A 24,575-nucleotide genomic window follows, 5' to 3' on the forward strand; every position below is an offset into this window, starting at 1 on the left:
TTTGCTTTCTATTTCTCCTGTTTCTTTTCCAATGTAAATTGCTTTAGTCCAAAAGTCAGGTAAGAAGGCATGGCATCGTGTGTTACATCTCTCTCATCTTTCTGCTGCTGCCATTGCTCATCTTCATTTTATTTAGTAGTTTATTTAGTATAAAAGTGACATGATTTTATTTTGGGGAGCAGGGGATTTACACGTAGAGAATATCCCACTGTTATAACAAATATAACTTAAATTCTTTATGCCCTTTATAATGTAAAAGTCTGCTTAACATATGCCTACAGTGTGTAATTAAGATCCCAGTTCTGCTTCCAGCACAAGAAGGAACGTGTGCTAAGGGATTAGAGAAATTCAATTAGCAACTACTAAATGCATGAAACACATTGTAGAGTTCTGAGTGTGAAAAGTGTTGCTAGTTCAAAAGTGTAATATGTTGGTGGATGTTGCTTTGTATTAATTCACGTTTTTTACTACTTTATTTTTTGTCACGTAGCAAGCATGTCTAGGCCTGCAGCATGTTTTTAGCACATACCATAATGTACCTTCCAGGGTTAAATGTAAAACACTCCCACGTTGGTTTAATTGCAACACGTTAAGAGTGATCATAGTTATTTCTAAATAGTTTAACATGCACAAAATAATTCCCAAAACATCAGAATCTGTACTTAGTTGTCATTAAGCAAATTTATTTCTCCTTTCATTTCCAACTTACTATCCTTTCCTTTCTAACTAGGGATAACTACGGTGTTTGTATCAATGTCAGAAGTGGTTCAGCCACAAAGAGAATGACATCACATGAAACTTGCTCTTAGTTAAACCTGCTCCAGCAACCTGAGCTGTGTGGGCAGGCACTGTGACCTACCCACAGCTCCCCTGGGACCTGCCCTCGTGGGTCGCCTTCAGGATTAGGGCATGGAGATATTTATCAAAGTTCATCTAAATACTTGAATACCCTTTTCCAGATTTATTCTAAAGCCACAACATTACTGCCAAAGCAGTAAGCATCTGCTGAGATTTTGCTTATGCATATTGTAGGGAAGGCAATATTTAACTATAGTCAAATACTTTTTATTCCATTTTCCTCCTTGTATTTATTTCACAGATGATGTATATTTTGCCATTTTGTGCTATCCCTGGAAGTTGCATGTATTAATTTTTTTATTTTTATTTTCTGTTCATCTCATTGTCACCTGCACTTTCTATGATAAATGGTAAATACAACAGCCTCCGCTCCTTCAGTTCGGATAGGTCCTACACGCTGAACAGGAGCTCCTATGCCCGAGACAGCATGATGATTGAGGAGCTGCTGGTGCCAGCAAAGGACCAGGTATGTGCTGTGTCTGTGCCACCAGGCAGCTGTGCTCCCCATCTGCAGGGCATGGCAGTGTGGAGGCCTCAGCTGTGCTTCCAGAGACTCTGCCTGCTCCCCTGGCTGGGAAAGAAAGGAGCTGTGTACAAGAGAAGGTGGGGTTACCCTTCTCTGGGTTTGATCCTGCAAGGGGCAGGTGGTGGGGTCCCAAACCAAGAGAGTCCTTAAAGGACCAGTTAGGTCTCTGAGAGTGGGGTTGGTTATTGGCCGGGGTCAGTGGGTGCTCCTGCGAGGCTCCTGTTACTCTGTGTGTCTTCAGAGTGCTTTGATAAGCTGGGAGCAACGATTTTTACACTAAGCAACCTTTGTACTGCACAGACTGGGAATTACTTTGCCTGTTCTGTCCACACAGAGGGGACTCCAGCTGCTGCCCTTGTTTTTTCACTCCTGGGAAGAATTTGGCCTTGTAAAGATTAAGCTATTATAGACTGTTCAGTTTATATATCTTCCAAACACTTGTGCAATGAGTAACGCAACAAAAGCAGCATCTTTGGACCTGATTATAGTGTGGAAAAGTATTTCCAAAAGCTGGGCATGATTGAGTACAGTATGCTTTGTTTGTGAGTTTGTTTGTGAATTTATCAAGAGTTTCTTGATACACAGAAGTCAAAGACCTGCTAGGAAGCTGGACAAAAGTTCTCATAAAAATCCTTACTTGGAAAAGACTGTGGAGTGGAACTGTTGTTTATGTTCTGGAAAAGCATAAGGTGGATTGTAATGAAACAGAGCTTTTCTGCTGCTGTTTTCACATAGCATTCCTGCACTGGGGAGTTATTGATCTCAGAGGATATTTTCATGGGGAAAAGGGTCCGCAGAGCAAGACTTGTACATTTTAAACCTCGATTGTATTAGTCTGTAAATACTATTGTAGGTTAAGCCATCCAATTTTACTATGGCTTTTACACACAGTTCTGGTAGTATTATGAGAATGGCAGACACTGGATTCTGTTTAGCAACAGAATGTTTATTATTAGATTGTTACTTTTAAGTGGAATGCTGTAAACCTCCAATAATCTTAATTTGCAACAGCCATCTAAGGAGAGTTTCCAAAGCTTGCATAGCAGTGATTTTGTGGTTTTGTTTGGTTTGAAGTCATAAAACAAAATCTGCAACTACTGGCACTGGAAATTCTATGTCAGGGCTGAGCACCTAAAGCTGCTTTGATGCCTTCTAATACTAAGACTTCATTAAGCATTTTTTATATGATGTAAATTTCTGAGACGTGGAAGACTCTTCAGTCTGAGAATATATTGCATCATTTTATGATTCTGGCTGTGTTCATGATTCCCATTAAAGTAGATGGCATGGATTGAGCAGCTAGGGTGCAAATAACAAGGCTTAAAACCAGCTCTATGCTGAACAACTCTCAAAGAATGTGGTACTGGGAAAAAATATCAGTCCTGTCTGCAGAGGTTAGTAAAGCCATGACTCTCTGCAAAACAAATATGAAAACAACAAACTATCTTCATGAGTAAGGGAGACCAGCTGAAACTTTCTGCCATTACTTCTCCAAACCTCCATGTCCTGACAAAAATATATCCATCCTTTGTAATTCCTGTGGTTTTCTGCCCAGCCCAGCCCTAGCTTTTGGCTGAAACAGGAGAAGTGCACTTGGAAGATGAAGAATGTCCTTGCCCCTCTTTCTCATCCCTCTGTACATTAATGGGCTCCTAGATAATCTCTGCTATGGCAGTAGAAAGCAGGGGGGAAAAGCACTATTGTGTTCCACCAATGAGATTCACGTGATCTTTGTAGTTTGAAGCCAATAATCTGAAAGTCTATCTGGGAACTGAGAGGAATTGAGGCTATTTTGGAAATCACACTACTTTGAAACAGTGATCCATTGCCTGTGTATGCCATTTCCTCTCCTTTTGTACAGCTTAGAACCTGTCTGGAGTTCATGGCAGCAGCAAAGTCAATTATTGGGAATTAATTTTATCACAAACATCAGTATGTAAAAGAGTAAGGAACATTTGCCTACCTCTTGGTCTAGTTAAGATAGCAGATCCCATCACCTCTCCCCAGGATCCCTGGTAGACTTGGGAGACTAGAAGGAGTCAAATGAGGAAGATTTGAAACCATTCTTTACTGAATCTCACTGCCAGCATAACACATGAAATGTTAGAGAAGAGTTTCTAATAATTCTTTAGAAGTCATGATATTCTCCATTGTTTGCATTTGGTGGTTTATTGCTGACCCTGTTCACAGGGAACTCTGAATCCAGCCCACACTGCTCCTCATAACCTGGCTGGAGCAAAGTTAAAATTTCTGTGTTCTGGCATGTTACCTTGGATGCAGCAACTCAGACTAAATCCAAATGACTTCTCCATGGAATAATTTACATCAACCTCTGAATTTAATCAGCCAAAGGCAGGATGACTTGGGCTGTCCATTAAATAGCAGCTTGCTGAATCACTTCAGTCTGGATAAATTCATCTGGGAGGAAGCATAAATTTTTCTGTTTGCTGAACTTTGATATTACACAGCCTGGATATTCAGTTATGCAACCAGCAGGATCCTTGCCAGCAGAACCCTCAGTATTTTTATACACACATTTGCATCTAAGGTTGCCACACCCTTTAGCAATGCATTTTTAATCTCCCCCAGTCCAGGGAGAGATCACTGGGACCTGACCAAACATAGAATGGATCCTGTGATTTAATGTCACTGGCAATGTGCTATCTTCTGGACTGCTTATATTGCAATTTACACAGGAATTTTTTTTTTTTTTTTTTTTTTTAGTGCATGGAAAATCCAGCACCTCAACAGGCTGAAAAAATGAGATTCACATATGTGTGCTCTGTGTAAGATGAGTGTGTCTAGCTATCAGCTTTTCCTACTCTGTTTCTCCACCAAATTATTAGCTGCAGACTTCGGGCTTTTGCTTGCTCTGCATATGTCCAAAAGATCTGTTTGACTGCACTTAGTCAGAAAGGAATGCTTTAAAAAAACCCAGTCACCTGGTGTGCAGACCATATCTCAGGTCATGGAGCTGGACTGAGGAACTCCACCTAGGTGTGTAGGCAAACCTGGAGCACATCCATGGGTGCAGGAGCACCTCTGTCTAGCACAGATTATTTTGGAGTGATGGTATTTCCTTGGAATTTATATGGCTCTGTGTTTAGTTTTCTCTATCCCACTGCTAAGGGAGCATAAGCATTATTCATCTGTTACAGGGACCCTGACCCCACATTTATTTGTTGATGTGTGTCCTGGTGCATGCTTGGGCCTTGGTGCAGTGGCTCTGTACAGCTTAGGAGGCCTTTCAGAGACAAATACCAAATTGTATTGTTCCTTTTGTCCCACTTCTTGTCTTTTTTTGCTTTGTCCTATTTTTGATGATAAAGTTTATCACTGATCAAAAGAATACATTTATTTTTGTTTATCTACATTTTTACAATGCCTGAGACAACCTGTCTGAATCTTACACTGTTTGGTATCAAAAGTAATAACGTGCTCAGTGTGAGCTCTTACAAATCATTTGGAATAGCAGAAATCCCCAGTGTTGGCTTTCCTGCCTAAACCACAGGCTCTCCAGGAAATGTTGGAGAATCCCTAGTATCGTATTGGAAAGACTAAGAAAACTGTCTTAGTTAAACTAAATTATGACACATACTTCAAATGGCACTAATTAAGTCCACTTGGGATGCTTAATTTCCATTGTTTTGACAGCATTCATTTTACCTTTTATGTCTGATGGTGTATTTTGCTGTTTTGCATATGAAAGTTTGCCCTCTGTTGTTGTTGAACTGCCAGATCTCAAGTACATCTGTTACAGCACAAAGTTTAACAAAAGATCCTTCACTGAAGTGTTGAACCAGGGAAAGGAGGAGGCACCAAGCCAGGAGTGACAGAGCAAAGCTGCACTCTTCAGGGGTTTCTGTTGAAGGGCAATAAATTACAGTGTCAATAGTTTTTGGAAGGAAACCTGGGATCCTCATTTCTAATGAAAGAAATGCCTAAAGAGTGCAGTTTTTTGGAAACCCCAGAGTGATGGGAGTGTTGCACATTCCGGCCAGCAACACAACAACTCTCTGCCTGCTTATCTTGTGGAAGCTTCTCAAGAGAAGTACTTTTGTGTGTTTATGACTGAATTTGCCAGATTTACTTCTCATGCTGATATTTCTATTCAAAATAATTAATTTCCACTACCAGCATGTGTCAACATATTAAAAAAACATAGGTGGAAATAATAAGATTTTAGAAGCATGCGCTTGGCTCTGGTTTGACTTGAACTCACTGAATTTGATTTGAAAACAGCCCATGAGGTTTCAGTCCAAACAGGCTGCTCTCTCTAGCTGCATTTGCCTCTAAGCAGCAAACAACCTACTTAGAGGAAACACTGACATTTTTAACACCATCTTGGGTGAAGACTGTGTGTTGCTTTTTGACTTTCTTGTATTGATGTAATTTATGATGGTGCTTCTTAAATTGGCGAGATGCTTTCTTATCACCCTGGAAATAGGGGGAAACAGTACTTGAAATGTAGTTGTTTTCATTTCCCAAGACTAGAGAAACAAAGGAAAACAAGTATTTTTCTGGACTGGCTTTGCTGCCCAGTAGGAGGATTTGTAGTGTGAGGGGTGTTGTGGGGCACAGGGTGTGAATGTCCATGTGCGTGGGCAGCAGGAGAAACAAGTCACACCTCAGAGGCTGTCCCAGGGGGAGTTAATTATAGCCTCACAGGGTTAAGGCTATTTCTGTCCAGATGAGCAGGGGCAGTGGCACTCCACAAAACAGTGCCCGTGCTGGTTGTGTAAAACCAACCTCCTCCTGCATGCACAGCCTCAGTGAAACTCCCAGGGAAGTTATTCCCAGGTTCTGCTGCAACAAGGATCTATCCAATGGCATCCTCTGAGCAGTGGTGTTACACTGCCTGTCTGCATGCTGTGTGACTGCAGTACAAATGGTAATTTTTTTTTTTTCAATCTTTTTAACCTGGCACATTAAAGTAAGTAAAGACTGGGGAGAGACATTCTTGAAATGGAAGGAAGTGCAAAAAGTGTGCAAAAAGAATGCTTGAAGAGACAAGAGTTTGTGTGTGTATTTCATATTTCCATTACAGGATGTCCAGTAATTTAACCCTGGAGGTATCAGCACTGTTAAATGGAAAGGACTAGATCTAAATGTAATATAATTATATTAACAAGCTTGTATTTAAGACAAGTGTTTCTAATGTTAATTTTAATTTTCAATTTATTCTGTTTTGTTTTGAAGCACCTGACGTTTCAAAGGGAGTTTGATTCTGATTCTCTCAGGCACTATAGCTGGGCTGCAGACACCTTGGACAATGTTAACCTTGTTTCGAGTCCCATCCATTCTGGGTAGGTCTCTTAACAGTTTTCCTTTATCTTTAGATGTGGAACTGTATTGTTAGGTGCAGAACACAGCCTGCTCTAATGGCTGATAACACGGTCTGTTCCTGCTCCACTTGAAGCCAGTGGCAAAATTCACACTGACTTCAAGGAGGGTGCTTAATAACAGGAGTCAGTCTAAATTCTTGAATACCAAACCAAAAACTTACTTCTGCTTTTAATTTTCTGAATGGCTGAACACTGTAATCCTGCAGGCTTCTCTTTAAGAATCCTGTTTTGCTTTTTCTTTTGCTTATGCTTTGTTTTAAATGTCATAAATTATTTTGTTTGCATTGTGTTAAATTATTTGGAATATGAAATCAGAGATAGAATGTTTTGCTTTCTGTTCTTTCATGGAGGAAAAAATTAGGAGCTTTAATTTGGTCTCTTATTTTATTTATACTTCAAGCTCCTGCCTAGTCTCAATATCTGTAGTTTGATTTTAGTGGTGCTATTTGTTTACTTATGAGTCATCACTGTAATTTAGGTGCTTCTTGACAGTGCCACACAGATTTGATTTAAATGCAGTAGTAGCGATGTCTGAATGCATATTGTAAAAATTTGCAAATGAATGTGTAAGTAATCTTTGCATATTATTAGATTGTCTAGTGTAAATATTTGTTGTTTAGTTTTTGAGGTCAGGACATAAAATCTCATATCCGCTTTAATTTACTTCCCCATTTTGTGACTAATTACATTCCTGTCATAAAAATGAGTGTGGCACATACCAAAATATTTCATTTCCAATACAGCAAGCCCCACAAATCTAAAGCTACAGTCCCACAATGCACATCTGCATCTGCTGAACAGATCTGTACAACAGTGGATTTTTAGGTCCCAAGCTGATAAAACAATGCACACGGCCAGTACTAGCATTAAAATGTCAAGAATTGCAGTATGAAAAGCTGAAGATTGTTGGTTATCATGGAACGGTGCACTGGCAAAGGACCTCAGAGAGCTGGTAGCCCAACCCTTTCCTTTGCTGTAGGATAAAATGTAACCAAGCCATTCCTGAAAGATATTTAATGTCCTGATAATCACTAAAAATAAGAGATTCTATAGGCCCCAAGCTTCAGGGGTCCACTATCTTTTGTTGTACTATTTCTTCCCCTAATGCTCAGCTTAACATTTCATTGCTGCAGGCTTCTATTTCTTACCCATAGTGGATATCCACTGTCAAATCCATAGTGGGCATAGAGAACAGTATCTTACTGGTCTCTTAATTGTTTTCTGTGTCTGAAGACATGTAATCCTGCATTTTAGACTGAAATGCCCCAGACCCTCCTAGGTGGTGCTTTCCCCATGCCAGCACATCCCTGCTGCTCTGCCCCAGCTCTCCCCTCTTCGATGAGAGCTTGTTTGTAAGCCAGGATTTCCACCTCCTTGGTCTGACACGCAGCACAGTTAAGCAGTCCCACAATAAGAGTTATCCTTTTGGTAATTTCACTTTCTATTGGTGGCTGTGATCTGCTAGAATTTCTCGTCTCTCTCTTGAAATCCTGAAGTTTGGTTAATTTTTACTGGTGTTGTGTTCAAGTGCTTGGTTTCCCCCCTCTGTTTGCATTTGTCTCTATGGTATTTCAGTTTGCTGGTTCTAGCTCCTTTTTCCCATTTATTAGCAAGAGAGCTTTTAATTCTGATCCTATTTTCCCAAGACACTTCAGACCTTTTTTCTGTGCTGAAATTGAGAAGACATTTAGCCTACTACCTGTGCCAGGACAGTACAGTGAAATATGCCCTTGAAGTTCCCTTTCAGTGTAACAGGAAAGCACTGATGGTATCTCTTTTGAGTAATTTCTCAGGTGATCCTGCACTTACCTTATCTGTACTCTACCTCCATTGCTTGCTGAGGTACCCAGGCAGTACTTCCACACATCAAAGACGGAATTAAAATTCATTTGGAATTAATTGCTCTTGCCACTTATATTTTCGGTTCATTTGTATTTTGAGACTGGTGGTAGGAAAGGTGCAATATCTTGACTAATTACCTTGATCCTTTAGGCCCTTATAGAGTGATTATTAAATAATTTATTCCTGAATATTTCCTGGTAATTTGGGTTAGACTGATTGATCTAAAATTTTCTGGTTTCTTTTCATCCTGTAGAAGATAGAGCTGATGTTTTCATTCTGCCAGTCCTCTGGGACAATACTTGCCTGCCCTTAGGTCTTCAGCCTGTTCACCAGTGGTTCCAGCCCTCCAAAACATAGATTCTGTGGACAAGGGGGCTTTCATATAAGATCTGCTCCCTTGTACACAGGCTCTCTCAATTGCAGAGGTGGTCTAAGCTGCTGCCCAGAGAGGAGCAAACCATGGGGCTGGGTGGCAGGGAGAGGGCAGATATCCTCCAAACAGATATAGTTCTCCAGATGGGCATAAACCAAAATATTCTCCAGACATACAGGGCTTTTCCGACCCATTACATTTTTTATTTGACATAGAAAATCCATCAGAAGTGATACTCTGAGGATTCAGTTCCTTTGTCAGGAAAAAAACCCCAAATCTCACTTGTTGCTTATTTACTTTTCAGTTGTGTCCCCATATTATAATATCCTGTTTGATTCTCCTGGTTATCTTCACCTAGAGGCAATCAACAGATGTTCCCTTCTAATCTTCCAGCCCCTCAGGCCATCTGATATGCAGAGGACCATGACTTTTCACATCTCCTGTGCCAGTTTTTCCTGAACAGCAAATGCTTTACCTAAACAGCTTGTTTGAGGTGCTTCATGCCTGTCTTTGTCCCCAGTTCTGTCTGTGGCCGGGGGCAGGGGCTGCCAGCCCTGGTGGTGTGGTGGCCCCGTGGCCAGGCTCTGAGCCCACAGCCCTTGGCCATCTCCAGCATCCCAGGGCTCCCCCATGTGCCATGCCAGGAGCACCACTGCTGCCTTGGGTCCCTCTTTCCCCATCTGCCCACTGTCAGGAGAAAGCATCAATGCTCCTTCTTATTTCCTAGCCCAGGCAGAGGGGGAATTCTGGGAGTGGGATGTGGAGATCCACAATGTATCAGTGAAAGGGGAAGAAAGTAGAAATTCTTGGCAGCGATTCCAACTCTTCTGGTTTTTCCTTTTTTCAAGCCAAGAGAATGTTTTATGTTTTTCTTCTTGAGTTCAGATAAGTTGTTTTGCCAGCATATGTTTTGAACAGGGTCCATTGTAAGCAGCACACTGAAATACATCATGAATCTTGAGGCCTCTGGAAGGGTAGAGACCCTCACCAAAATGACCTTCAGCTGTCAGATGTGAACTTACTCCTGCAGCTTTCCCAAAGTAATATGTGGGTGTTCTCTCTTTGTGTTGCCTTTAACTCCTTCATTTTCCTAGCTGAAAGAAAGAAATAAGTGTGCCACACTGCCTTCCAATATTGAAAAGCTCAGAAATACTGGATCCAGTATTGTAAAGTGGAATAAATCAGATTCATTATAGTTAACTGTATTTTAAATTATATTAATTATATGTAGTTTAAATGATATGAACTGTATATAATTTACTCCAACGTGCTGTGCACACAGAACTTGTTTTTGACAGCAGTGCAATGGATGGCATGGACTGATACTCCTTTCAAGCATCCTGCCACTCATATGTTTATACATTATGCTTTGGAAAATAAACTCTGGCTCTAGAAAAATAAACACTGCTCTAGAAAAGTGCAAGAACTGGTTTTCAATGGCACACAGGAGCATGTTTTTGGAATTCAATGAAGAAGTTGTGTTGCAATAAATTCTCTGCCACCTAAGTAAGCAGCAAATGCTTTTCTCCTTGTGCTTCTGCATTTTCCAGAAAATTTAGAGGGTTATGCCTCCCTTTCAGATTTTTTTTCATGTGTAGCATATTTTATATGACATATGTCACAATATGTGAAGCAAATGCCAAATAATTTCTAAAGCTGGCCTTCAAACATGTTGCTTTTGTTGTTTTTCTGATTGTTACTTTTTCTTTGCACTTATTATTGATATTTTCTGTTGCTTGCCTCTAATTATCTTACATTAATTTTCCCATTTGCTTTCCAAATTATTTTGCAGCTATTCCTCTCCACTCCCCCAGTATGATTCAAGGTGATAACTCAGTGCTTTCTGTGAATCCTCATTTTATTTTGTTTTTTAAACTTTTTTTTCCCACAGAGTGTGCGTAGATGTTTGTAGTGCATCCAACCACATTCTCATCCCTTCCATGTATCCAAGTAGAAATGCTCATTAGCCTTTAGCATTGTGTTTTAGAGGTCATATTGTAGTTTCCATTGTTAGTGCAACATTAATTTAGGTAAGCATCAGCTACTAATGTTTTTAGCTAGAAAGTGCATGAAATACTGTTTGGAATTGTTGTTATTGTTTTACACGGTAAGTTACTAATCAGAAAATTAAACAAGGAAATAATTCATTAATAAGCTGCTGACAGTGATTGCCTTTCTCTGGGAGCAATATGCACAAAGGTTGTGCTGCAGGTTTTGTCTGCAGTGTGGTGCAGACACCAAAGCTGGAAGGGTTGGTTCCTGCCCTGGGGCACATGCTCATGCCAAGGGTTATTCACCCTTGCTGTGAGCAGTGTGCAGTAGCAGTGCAAGGCTCCTGTTTGCTGAGGCTGGTCTGACCTTAAAATCTACAGCCTGAACATCCCTGGTAACTCAGGGACTGATTTTTGTAGGTACCTAGTTTTAACTTCTATTGATTTTTATTATTTTTTTTTTAATTATGAATTTAAGACACTTGATTTAGGTGCCTAGAGATTTTTGGCAATTCACTCTTAAATGCTTTCCATCATTTAAATAGTTTGGGTACGGAAGACAGCATCTTATTTGAGTGTAAGTTTTGGCATTTTTGCACTAGATGAAAGCCTCCTTTTCATTATTAATTCTGAGGTGGCTTAACAAGCCAGTAACCATGTACATTATGGGCAGCTCTCCAAAACATTGCTTTGTGCTGGGCCATCAGGCCAAGCCCAGCCTTGCCAAGCTCCCCTGAAGGCTCCTCCATGGTGCTCTGACCAGCTGTGCCTCCCTGGAGCTGCTGCAGCTTCAGCCCTGGGGATGCTCCAGCCAGGCATCCCTCCACCCTGCAAACTTCCAGTCTGAGAGGGCCCCAGGGCCAGCTAAGCATCATAAATGCTCAGATTATAATCGCTATTTATAGAGTATATAATTTAAAGATTGAGCATACTGGTTCTGACACAGGTCTAATGTTTGTGGAAAGCGTTTAGTTAGCTAAGATCCTGTCCTGCTGAAACAATTCCTCTTGTGAGGAGCTGGGATACCCTAGTGGCAACATTTGGATTTGTTGGAGTGTACAGTGCATTTATCTAGGAGAGAAACATGGAACGTGGATACAGTTTTTCTGTATGAAAAATACTGTGAAATATCATGCCTCAGTTTTGTAAAGTGTCTGGCACATGAGAAATTGTAAATTTGGGCTAGGGTCATCTCAGAAAGCAGTTTTACCTCCCCATCTTTACTGATGGAATTTAATTTGAAGAAAGGCAATGTAACAACCTCTTGATCTGGAACACAGCTGGACAACATTTCCATTGTACTTCCTATATTTATAGCTTGTGTCCCTACTTGCTTCCCTCCTGCAGACCGCTAAATACCAAATGTTGATTTCTCTCCTGCTTTTGTGCAGATTTTTCCCACCCATGCTGGCCAGACTTCTGAATGCAGTTTCTCTGCAGGCCTGGCCAGTGCCTGTCAGTGCTGCTGTTGATATCCTGCTGGTCTCAAAGCAAATGGAACTGTGTTGCACAAATTCCCAGTCCTACTTCAGAGCACTTGGGGGCTTTTTTCCAAGAGCCATCTCAATCCCCTGGATTACTGGCTGACACTCTTAGTTCACTTTTCTGTCAGGAGCCAGGAAATTAAATTGATTCACCTGTTAGTCACATGAAGGTTTAGTTCTTAAAAGCTGGAAATTTTGGCAACAGCCTTGAAAATAGTGAAGCCACATGACAGATGTGTCAGCTATGCCAGTGTCTGTCATACAGAAGGAACAAACAAAATATGTACTGGCTTCAAGACTGAGCTGGTAACTTGTGTCCCTCTTGGTACCAGCCTGTTATTGCATCTTCTACCTGAAGCTATTCTAATATGAATTTTTAATTTTAATTATTCCCATGTTAATAGAAAGGATTTTATTAAAAAATATACCACTCATCATTTACAAATATAATTTCTTACCCCCTTATGAAGAAATGGAAAGTTATGCATTGGAATGACACTAGCAAGTGCGATTTTTCTTTAATGTCTCTTTTTTTTGCTAATGAATCTAATCTTCAAAGAGAAGTAATGGCATGATTTCCTCCAGGGAGCCAACAGCCTAAAGGAAGTTATGTACTTGGTAGTCATCACTTATCTTCCCCATCAGTGGAAGCCCTTAGCAGCCTGGTCTCTCACCCATCTTGCTGGCATTTGCTCTGGCATCCATCAAGAGTAGTTGCAAATGAGGCAGAGGGAAGGTTTTAGAGAATGAGGTTCCTAAAATAATAAGCATTTTTGATTCTCCTTTTTCTACACTGTCTGGTTGCTTTATGCATGTGAGGCTAATTACTCTCATTTGCGGACAAAGAGATGTTTTAAAATGCTAACAAACCACTACTAATACACTACTTATGTACATTTTTAATCCAAATTGCTCAGTAGAACATGGTCATTTCACCATGATGTTACTAGAGCTTTAGTAATTCCTGCTTTTGATAACCAGTAGTTGACATGCAAGCACAAATTTTAAAAGGATCTTTATGTTCTTTTTAGTTTAGCTGAGGTTGGGATGACTTTTCTAATGTTTTGAAGTCTGTGTCTGCTGATGTTTTGCTGATCTTCTGCTTGTTTCAAGACGACTTTCACTGAAGTGTTTTCTTTTTTGTGCAGTTTCCTGGTGAGTTTTATGGTGGACGCACGCGGGGGTTCCATGCGGGGCAGTCGGCACCATGGCATGAGGATCATCATCCCGCCGCGGAAGTGCACGGCGCCCACCCGCATCACCTGCCGCCTGGTCAAGAGGCACAAACTGGCCAGCCCACCACCCATGGTTGAAGGAGAAGGATTGGCAAGTCGCCTTGTAGAAATGGGGCCAGCAGGGGCACAGTTTTTAGGGTGAGTTGTTCTGTGAGTTTAATTGTTTATGCTCATGTCGCACCTTTCGTTCCCTTTATCCTGTGGATTCAAGTAGTTAAACATTGACTCATCTGAGCTCGTAGCACAGGCTACTTAAAGCATTAAAAAATGCCAACCTGCCATTCTTTCTGTAAAGAACCCTTGCATTTTAAGGAGAGTTTTGCCTCTTTGATGACTGCAGGATGGAGGTGAAGGTAAGGAAGGCTAGGTCCCATCCCCATCTAGTCATGCAGCCCTGCTTTGGGAGTCAGGAGGTGTCACACACTGAAAACCCAGAGCAGGTTTTGACCCTCCTGCTTGTAGAGTATTTAGAGAAACAGCACTATCACAAAGAATTGTCTAGAGACACCCACAGGGACCCAGATACTGAGCTCTGTTCCCAGCATGTGCACGGCTCCCTCTGGAGTTGCTGGGAGCTGCCTGTCTCCGTCCTGTGGAGCCAAACCACTTGGAGCACCTGCTGTGGAGTGGTGGTACAAGTAGCACCAGTGCTAGGAACTGTTTTTAAAGCTTAAAATAGGGGAAACAATCCACTATGATGTGGCCTTTTTTTTTCCTAATTATAAATTTTGTTCATTACCGTGAGTGGCACCCTGGTATAAACTGCTGGTTCTGTCGGGAATGACAGCTTGTTCCTAATTTCCCCTTCTCGTTTCTCTTCCTGCTGCATGGATGTTATTCAGTAAACTGCATCTTCCTAAAAGTCCTCCCCCTCTAAATGAGGGTGAGAGCATGGTTAGCCGAATCCTGCAGCTTGGTCCACAAGGAACAAAATTTATTGGGTAGGATATGTACGGAAAAGATACAGAATGTCTACAGTTTTTCTTTTGTTTCCAATTTTTTGTTAATCCCATTATTTTCTTTAAGTTTCCTAAAACTTTCAGTTGATTTATGTCACTGAAAGAAAATCATAGTGGCTTGATTTAATATAGCTCTGCTATTACCTTGTGCTTATAGGCATGTAAAATTCACTGCCAGCATTCTGCTTTCATGACTTCTGTGCTTTTGTAATTTTTTAAATTTGAAGTGTTTTCTACTGCATTAAGTACATTTTAATACACAGTGGCAGTCCTTTAAGTTCAACCCTGTGGTAGAGAAGGTATTTACAGGCATCAAGTGAGACTGCTTTGGGAAGAGCATCTGTAAAATGTGATCACATAAAGTCCATTATGTATGAAAGATTATTCAGAAAAAAATGTTATCAAGTGAATTAATTGATTCAGAAAGATTGGAGAAATACTAGCCTTTCCAACCTGCAAGAGGCATCTTGTTAAAATAAATTTACAAAGCCAAGTATGCTACCCAAAGGGACTGCTGTGTATAGTCTAAACATGTAAGGATGTTTCCATATGTTTTTAATTGTTGTTTTCAAACCATATTGTGAAATTTATTGCATTAGGTTTTCAAAATATTGGTGAGTGTTTGGTGTTCCAAACCTGTTCAATACCTTCTCACTGAGTATTCTCGTTAAATGTCATGCACAAAATTGTGTAGTTTCTAAATATTTACAGAGACAGTATCTGAAATATTGGCCTGCAAAGATTGTACTACAGCCTTAGTTTTCAGCTTGTGCTCCTTTTGAACTAGAGAGTAAATATCTTAAGCAATGTATTTGAATTTTTGTTGTTTTCTTGCTGTGCACAATGGGAGAGAGCAGCTACATTCCTGGTTTTTTGTTAAAGAACTTGAGACTTGAATAATAGACTGGGTGTTGCTAAAAGCATCTAAAATATATATTAATTACACTATTTTTTTTTTTTTTTCATGGGGAAAAAAAGACTAACTCTTCTCCCTGGGAATTTCATGTGCAAACTGGGCCTCAGGCTAGTTTGTTTTTCCCCATGATGGCTGCTGTGATTTCACGCTCAAGTGATGGATTGGTTAATGCACCCAACCCCTGGCAGATGTACAGTACCACGAAATGCTGCACCCTTCTCCCATCATGTGACACTGCTTTTAACCAAGTTGTTACAAAGCAGTTAAACCCTTTACAACCTCTGTAGGAAAATAATGATACTGTCTATTTAAATGTCTTAAAGCTGCATAATCCATAAATGTTCACTTACTGTGTGATTTCAGTCGGTTTGTCTTAGCATACTTTAAAATGCATATCCTGCCTGTGAAGTGTTTGGCAACAGTGTCTGTTTTGTTGAGGAATGGCACATGAAGTGAATGGTAGTTTCTGTTGGTTGTTCATACAAACTGTTCAGTAATGCACTTGCAGTCCTCTGTTGAAGGTACCTTGTCTGGTGACATAGGTGTATTATTAACCACCTTCTCATTCCCTTTCCTTCCCCCAAAAATGTTTGACAGTAACTAATATAAATGTGGTCATGATGTTGTGCAACCCAGAGAAGTCCATTCTGAAATGATGTAATGACTCCCTGGTGATGTTTGCTGTGCAGAGATTGCAACTGTGACGCTGGCCATGAGAACCAGAAAGTGGAGCTAAAGAAAAACAGCCTCTTTTATTTCACAGGAGCTGCATCAACAGAGAGCCAGGGAGAGCTTTGAAAACTATGGGACTTAGTTTGAAGTTCAAAATCTGCATAAGCGCATGGCTCCTGTTACAGTCAGTGGCTGTTGCATGCACTGGGATAGACAGACTGCTTCTGAACTGACTTTGTCCCTTCAAACTCTCTGAGCCAAATCCAAACTTTGACTATGCTAATGCCAGCTAAAAGTCAGCAGTGCTGTGTGTGCTGGAGGCAGGTTGGATCACCTACACCCTGGGATAAATGAGCAAGGAGAACTTTCCTTACTAAAAGTTGTCACTATTTTTTTCCTGGAGGCAAATATTTCAAAAGATTTGCACTAAAAACAAACTGTATACTAGTATTTTTCATTTATCCATTAATATAGTTTAAATTATTAAGGATTGTGCAGCTTTGGCAATTTTAAAAGCATTTTTACTGTAACAGTGTTAACTATTAAAAATGACTGTAGTATTCTTAAGGACCTATAGGAAATTGAGGACAGTGAGGAAATATAGGGTTAAAAATCACATGGTTCCTTTTTCCCTAGCCCTGTCATAGTGGAAATCCCACATTTTGGATCAATGCGAGGCAAGGAAAGAGAACTGATCGTGCTCCGAAGTGAGAACGGTGAAACGTGGAAAGAGCACCAGTATGACAGCAAACATGAAGACTTAACTGAAATACTAAATGGCATGGATGAAGGTAAATATTTTCTCAAAGCTTTAGCCTTGCCTTTGTGAAGGCTTGCTAACATGGGCTGACCAAAGCAAACTAAAACAGAGCAGGGGATGTCTGACTTCAGGGAATACAGTATTTGTTCCATATTAAACTGATGGAAAGGGCATAAAGGAAAAACTGTTCTGCAGTGGCCTGGAGACATCCTGAAATGAGTGGTGAATTTTGGTCTGAAGTCTTGCCAAGTTTAAGCAGAGTTTGCACAGTTGCTTTCCAGCATGAGTTTGAGAATAACACCCAGCTGGAGGTACACGTGTCTCTGCTGCTCAGGCAGGGCCACGGGAAGGTCATTCCCAACCAACGATGAAGTGTAAATATCAGCTCTGTGGGGCTTTCCCTCAGACACAGATCCTGGCCCCCAGAGCATTCTTATTTCAAATGGCATTGTTAGAGATTGCCTCCCACAAGTACACAACCTGCCTTCCTGATGCCCATCTGGGAAGTCTGGCTCCCTTCTTTTGCTTGAGCGTTGCTGTTGGTGTGAGAGTCCCTCAAGATGAGGGGACCCAGCTGTACAAGTCCATCAGGAGATGCTGTCACAGGTGATTGCTGAAAATAAATTGTGTGCAAAGCCAGGCTGTGGGGCTGCAATGATTCCTTGGCACCACTGCTTTCTTTTCTAGCAAGCATTTTTCAGTGCTGATAAACCATTGCTCGAGCTCTTCACATCTGAGTGTGAATGAAGCAGTTTGTGGTGTGAACTTTGGCTTTGCAGAAGGGTTTATCCACAGGATTTTCCCTGGATAACCTACAGAAAGTCATAGTGTGATAGCCTACACGCTGCAGGAAAGTTCTTTCATTATCAGCAAAAGCATGTGCAGGGAATGATGGGGCTGTGGATGGCAGCTCTGGGGGTGTCTGTGGGGGAGCCCTGCCTTTGATTTCAGCCTTTCCTTGTTTGATGAGGGCAGCCTCAGCAAAAGGCATGCCTTGGGAATGTGGGGAGTTCTGCTGTTGTGAGGGTCTCCCTGGGCATCTGAAATACAGCATTTTTACCAATTTCCTGATCTGGGAATGGGGACAACAGGAAAGGCTTCACTTTGAAGTATTTGAACTGCACCTGAGCTTGTACAAACACAAAGCAACAGCAAAGATCTGCTTGCTTTTTGATGATCTATTGTAGCTATTTATTTCAAAATAAATGTAATAGAGCCAACCAGACAGGAGGGCAGAAACACTGCAAATGTTCTGCCAGTGGGTTTGGAAAAATAAAATAAACCTCATCACTGAATGGTACCTAAAAGCAGTGGAACAGGCAAGAGATGGACACGGTCCAGGATAGTATGGCTTGGGGAATTATGATTGCTGCGGGATTGAATGCAGTAGTTGCAGGCTTTGAAAAAGAAAAATCTCCCCACTGCCCCTCTGCATGGGATGAGGAGTGATGATTTGGTATTTGGGCGAAGTAGTGGTGCCTTGACAGGGGTGAGGTAGTCAGCACTGATCAGCAGCTTGCTTATTTGTTTAATGTGCTTTTCAAACTGAGCTCAGTTTGATTTGGGGATAGGAAATCTGGGCCCAGAAATATTGTTCTGAAGTGCTGCAGCTTGCAACACTTATGGAAGGGCTCACATATGGATAAATTGACAATTTACAGAGATTAGTTCAATAAAGAAAAACACTTTGAGAGAGGTGGACCTGAAGCCCTCAGGACTCAGAGCCCAGAACAATCAGCTTCACAATATGGAGCCACAGGACAACTTTCTGATCTACTGAGGGTTTCAGGTGGCTCTTTCCTTCTGGGGAAGTGCTGTTTGAGGTTGGGTATAAGTGCAGCCAAATAATCACACAAAGTACGATGAACTTTATCCTGTTAGAGTGAAAATATTTGACGCCTTAAAAGCCAAACCTCAGGAATGGCTTTTACAAAACCAGGCAATCGTTTGTGAGAGGAAAAGGAGAAAAATACTGCAGACACATTCACTGTAGTGATTATTTGTTCAGTTTGTTTTAACTTAATCCTTCTCTAGCTAGGAAAGCAAATAAAAAAATAAAACTACCCTGCATTAAAATAGTGCAAGGCTTTTGACATTCCACTCTAGTTTAAATGACACCTTTGCAATGTAAGAGGTCTTCCAAGCAATGACCAAAAAATTACAAATTTGTAGACTTGAGTGGGTTGGGTTTTTTTGAACTTTTTTTTTTTTTTGGGGGGGGGGAGGGGGGGGTTGAACTTTTAGTGTTTTGTTAAAAAATACCACAGACTTTCCTCAGGGGGAGTATCTTGCATCTCTCAGAAGGCATAATTTTGAAAGAAGTTTTATTCCAGGTATGAACTCTGGAGGCAGAAGCAAGCTGTAATTTAAATAAAAAGCAGCCACATAGTCATTTAGAGAAATTTAGTGTGTCTTTGCAGGAAAACTCATGTGTCTTTGCAAGAAGTGCCAGGAGGTGCTGCAGGAGTGTTCTGTAAAAGGAGCTTCTCTGTCAAACCTGCTGTGCTCACAAGTCCTTTAGCCGTGTGGGGAAGGAGGGCAGTCAGACCTTTAGCACAGGTTCTGTGTGGCAGTCAGACCTCTAGCACAGGTTCTGTTTGGCAGTCAGACCTCTAGCCCCGGGGCTACTGCTCCCTTAGATAACAGCACAACTTGTGGGTTATTCTCATCAGAGAACAATGAACCATGATGGAAAGAGCCTGTTTTTTTTTTTTTTTGGTGCAGTCAGGTTTCTGCTTAAATAGGTTTTATTTTAAGGATAGTGCTGTACTTAAGCAAATACAGGAAACTTGGCATTTTTAGGAGAAGGAGGAGTGTGGCTGCAAACACAAGGGTAGCAATTCACACTTCTTGGCCGTATTACATTTATTTATACTTGAATCAAATAAAATATATGTGGAATTTATTTTTGGAATTTATTATTTTTTTAGGAAGAAGCTCTCTGCCTTTTAATTGGTAAATACATCATGTTTTCAGACAGGCTCCTTTTATAGATAACTTCTATTTGCTTTTAACATTCCTTCACCCTTTAGAGGTAGCTGTAGACAAATTGTGGGCACAAATGCACACACTGGGGTAGCTAATCTTTTAAAAGTTATTTGCAAACTAGTGAGTGAGCCAAGAAATGCAAATACTTGTGGCTACGGTAAGCTTGCAGCTGCACAGTGTGGTTTCAGATGGGAAGCAGGAGTTTTTACAGAACTGAATTGACAGATCATACTGGAGTGTGACCTTGTTTATGCTTGAAGTTTAAAATACCACCATAAATCACTCTGCGGTGATTTTGCCACCTTTCCAAGAAAAGTTTTTAAACATATTACTGTTAAACTGTATGTTGTGAATGGCAAGATAAGAGACTACACAAAAATAGCCATAAAGGATATTGCCTTGTTTGTGGGTGAAGGATCCTTGTGGCCCTGGGAGTGTCTAGTTATGAGTGTGAAACACTGAGGCTGGGAGGGTGGGTCTGGTTTACCAGCATCTTCCTGTCCTCAGTTTCTCCTTGCCCCTTGCCATGTGCTCTCTCTGCCTCCATCCCCCTGCTGGATTTTTCTCCATGTGGAAGCTGCCTCCTGCATGCCATGCTCTTAGCACAGCAATTCCTCAATGGGCACATCTCTGTATGGGGAGAACTGCATGTGCTGCAGACTGGGCACTGTGACAAGGTCAGCTCTGCTCCAGCCAGGACTGAGGGAGGGTTGCATGACTCAGAGATCTGTTCAGTCTGGGAGGTACAGGTGAGATTTGCTTTTTCAGTGCTAGCAAAATTCTTTTGAGGTCCTGGCAAGGGAAACCAGATCCACACAAAGACACCTTGAAGCTCATGAAACAGCCAGGTGTTCTGTGACTCATCTTGCTGTATTTTGAGTCGAAAGACTCTTGCTCTGTGTTACCTTATCTGAAAGTGAAAAAAGAAAGGTATTAGATGTGGGTGAACTTGATCCACAACTGCCTCTCACCAGAGAGAGCTGGTGTGATTGCTTTCCTTGACCTGAGATTGCCTGTGTGAGGTCCCTCTTGACCTTGGAGGACATGGCTGGGTTTCTCTTCTCCAGTCCTGGAGCCTTAATGTTCATGTGGCAGCATGCAGCACACACTGTAATGTTCTTTTCCTGTCTCCTTCCCCTCTCCCCATCTCCTCTCTCCTCCATCACTCCTGGGGAAGATCAGACACCAAACCATTGCAGGATAAGTGTACCATACACATGGGTGGCAGGAGAAGAGAAGACTTCTGTGCACATTATATTCACAATACCTTTCTCTTGCCTCACTAAAGCTGAGTGGCTGTAAGAGTTCTTGGGCTGTTAGCATAAGCCTGGGAGGGAGTGACATTGGGAGATTCTTCCCAGTCCTGCCCACTAACCTTTCTGCTGTGCTTTACTCTGCCACTAACCTTTCCATGCTTTGCTGTCCCTGTCTGCATGAGGGGGTGCACAGCATACTTCTCTGGGGCTAAAACCCCCTTCCCTCCAAAACCCAACCATCTAACCAAAAGTGCTTTAAGGTTTATCATTGGAACACTCTGCCCAGGAATGAAGTGTCAGCAGCTGAGGGAAATAGTAATGATGATATCTCCCTCTGTAAAATGCATGAGGTGTGTTTGGGAAACGTGACCTCTCCCAGAACTAGTTTTCCCTGTTTCATTAATTCTGTCCTGCTAACACTGCATTTCTCAGGGCAGTGAGAGAGATGGTTTGATTGCTCATAATCTTTTTTTTTTTTTTTTTTTTCCTGTTAGAGGGCAACTTTATACAGAAGCTTACATATGTGTTATCCAAACATAACCTCCCTATATATAGTTCAACTCCTCTCTATGACCTACTGTTGCCCTTCCACTCTTACCTTCCCATCTTCCTCCTCTGAAGGAGAGTGCCTGCCAGGTTCAAAGGACTTTGAAATGTTCTTGCTTAAATCACTATTTTTCTACTTCAGGAGAACTTTAATTATCCTCCACCTCTGTGAGCATATTACAGTGGGTTTTTTTCTCTAGCAACAAACAGGAGATGATGAGGAATTACCAGTTAAGATGGATGATACCTGCCTGGGAGTGTAGCAATCCAGTTTGTCTCCTGCACAAACCATTGCTTCCAGAGGCTGCAGGCAGAGTGACTAATTCATTAGAGGGCTTCAGATATCAATCTGTGAGTTAAAGTAAATGGAAGCTGACATTATGATAAGAAATTATCCACTTCTGGTAGGTACATATGATCCACAGCACCACTGTGAGATTAATCCAAACTATCTGCTGAATGTTTTAAAATGGAAAACTGACATTTTACCAAATTTGCATTCTAATTCTCTTGGAACTTAATTGAGCTTACATGCTTAGAGGAGTAAAATGTCTCAGTTGCAAAGTATTTTACAGGTGTCTTTTGCCTTAGTATTATTTCTGGTCTTCCTGCTTTCTCTTTCTGGATGTGATAAAAATGTCATCTTTTGAGGAACAAACTTTATTTAGAAATTCCCATTTTAAGGAGGAAAATAAGAGCTGAAATTTGTGGAATGCTGCAATGAAATCCAATTACAAGAGATAAAAAGGCCAAGTGCAAGAAGTTACAAGGAGAAATGCATGAGAGTTATATAATTATCTCAATTTATGTGTGGTGTTTATATCACAGGGATTTCACCAATGCATTTGGGGCACCAATACAAAAAAAAAAATATATATATATATATGTATGCACACACACATATAGTTGCAAAAGTCATCATATTTTTGTTGTATCACAGAGTTTTCCCCAGCGCATATATGAGGAAAACTATGTCATGTGCTTACCTGATTAATAGGAATAGGTACTCTATGCACCTTTCTGAGCCCTGGTGACCCTACAAACTGGGAATGGGACTGAGAGCATTAATGGTTGATGACCTGACTCTATTTTAGTTGGTTTTGAGGATGCATTAAGGTTCTCTAGGAACTGGGGGGCACACTGCAGTTATTTTGGGACAGATAACCAAATGGCTGGAATCCTGATGTGAAAGGGAAGCTTGCTCCTGGTTCACTGGTAGTGCTGGGAGACAGCTCTGTTGCTTCCACTGTTTCATGGAGAACTTGGTGTCTGGTGTGGATTTTTTGGATGCCAATCTGGGCAGTAACTGTCTCAGGTGGCCAAGTTCTGGATTGCACACCTGGCATGAAGGGAGATAGGTCATGAACTGACTGGGATCTCCTATGGTTTTCTTTATGTCAGAACCATATGGGGAAAGAGGCTGGGAATAATTTGGAGCTATGCACAGAAAGATCAAATAGAAATAAGAGAGGGAAGAAGCTTGACTATCTTCTTCAGCTCTGCTTGGATTTCTATGCTGTGTGACAAACATCCTGTGGCAGCTGTCACACCTGACTACTTAGGTGTCCTAGCAAATCTTTTTGTCTATTGCTGTTGGACCTCATTGTCAAGATTTATACAGAAGTTCACAGAAAAAACAAAACTTGATAATTGATAGCACTGAATGGTTAGGGTTTTTTTACTGCTATAGTAAATAAATAATAATAAACCTCCCAACCTCCTCAGGCATTCTAAGGCTTATTCAGAGCTCCAGATGTGTGTGGGATGAGCCTGGGCAGGGGATGCCTGAACGTTTTACCTTTCCTGTGCCCCCAGAGCTGGACAGCGTGGAGGAGCTGGAGAAGAAGCGGATCTGCAGGATCGTCACCAAGGATTTCCCCCAGTACTTCGCCGTGGTTTCCCGCATCAAGCAGGAGAGCAACCAGATCGGGCCCGAGGGCGGGGTGCTGAGCAGCACCACGGTGCCACGCGTGCAGGCCTCCTTCCCCGAGGGGGCTCTGACCAAGAGGATCCGCGTCGGCCTCCAGGTAAAGAGCTTCTCTAAGTGCACCTGTCCTGATGCACGACACTGGGAGCTACGGAGCTTCCAGGAGCTCACAGTGCTCCTTAGCGGTGGGTTGTGACAAGGGGGCTTCTCCACGCCTGAGCTCTGAGCTGGCACGAGTCTGCCTGGGCACGCTCAGCGTCCCTCAGGCACAGGAGGTGCACAGTCCTCCTCCCAGCTCCCCTTGGATCACCTCCATGATTATTGTTTAACATCCCAGGAATGGAGAGAGGAAAGCAAAGAGCTGGAACCATCACGGCTCCAGCAGCTCTGCAGCCTCTGTGCAGTCCCCATCTCCTGTGGCAAAGCGGCAGCTTGTGAACGGGGTCACTGGGCTGCCCTCTGCCACGGGAATGTGTTTGGTAGGGATTACATGCAGCTGTTTGCCAGCTGTTACTGGGTCAAAAACCTCCCATGTACATCTGCTGTGTCTTTGGACATTCACCACTGGCATTTCTAGGGGTGAAATTTGGCAAGAGCATATAGTTTAAATTCTACTTTAACTGCACAGAAAGTAGCAAAATATTCCATAGGAATAGGAGATATCTTTGAGTTCAGTTGGTTATCACTCAATATTCCCTTAATAGTATGACAAATCTGATGGGTTCATGAAAAAGAGATGCTGGTTTGAGTTGCAGTTCTTGAAATTCACGCTGAAACATTTCTATTAAAGATATTTCACATCTCAAGATGATTAATCTTGAGAAAATGGAATTTCTGCTGCTCTGGTTATACAGTTGCCTTCCCAGAGCTCTCCAGTGTGAGGGAAGTACGACAGCA

The 24,575-nt window shown here is 41.6% G+C and overlaps 1 protein-coding gene across 31 annotated transcripts in view; it reads left to right on the forward strand.

Moving 5' to 3' along the window:
- The window catches only part of ANK3 (ankyrin 3), a 336,993-nt gene that overhangs the window by 267,085 nt on the left and 45,333 nt on the right, over window positions 1–24,575 (forward strand). For 20 of the 31 annotated variants that reach the window (XM_085583164.1, XM_085583159.1, XM_085583165.1 and 17 more), the window contains 6 exons: window positions 1,222–1,324; window positions 6,584–6,690; window positions 10,737–10,769; window positions 13,568–13,792; window positions 16,838–16,992; window positions 23,567–23,778. In XM_085583164.1, coding sequence (XP_085439290.1) covers window positions 1,222–1,324; window positions 6,584–6,690; window positions 10,737–10,769; window positions 13,568–13,792; window positions 16,838–16,992; window positions 23,567–23,778 — 835 coding nt within the window. Of the gene's footprint in view, window positions 1–47; window positions 60–1,221; window positions 1,325–6,583; window positions 6,691–10,736; window positions 10,770–13,567; window positions 13,793–16,837; window positions 16,993–23,566; window positions 23,779–24,575 lie in introns of all 31 variants that reach the window. The other 11 variants (XM_085583172.1, XM_085583154.1, XM_085583182.1 and 8 more) reach the window with 3 other exon arrangements.

Source organism: Lonchura striata, chromosome 6 (genome assembly GCF_050655825.1).
Source record: "Lonchura striata isolate lonStrDom1 chromosome 6, ASM5065582v1, whole genome shotgun sequence".
Lineage (NCBI taxonomy): Eukaryota > Metazoa > Chordata > Aves > Passeriformes > Estrildidae > Lonchura > Lonchura striata.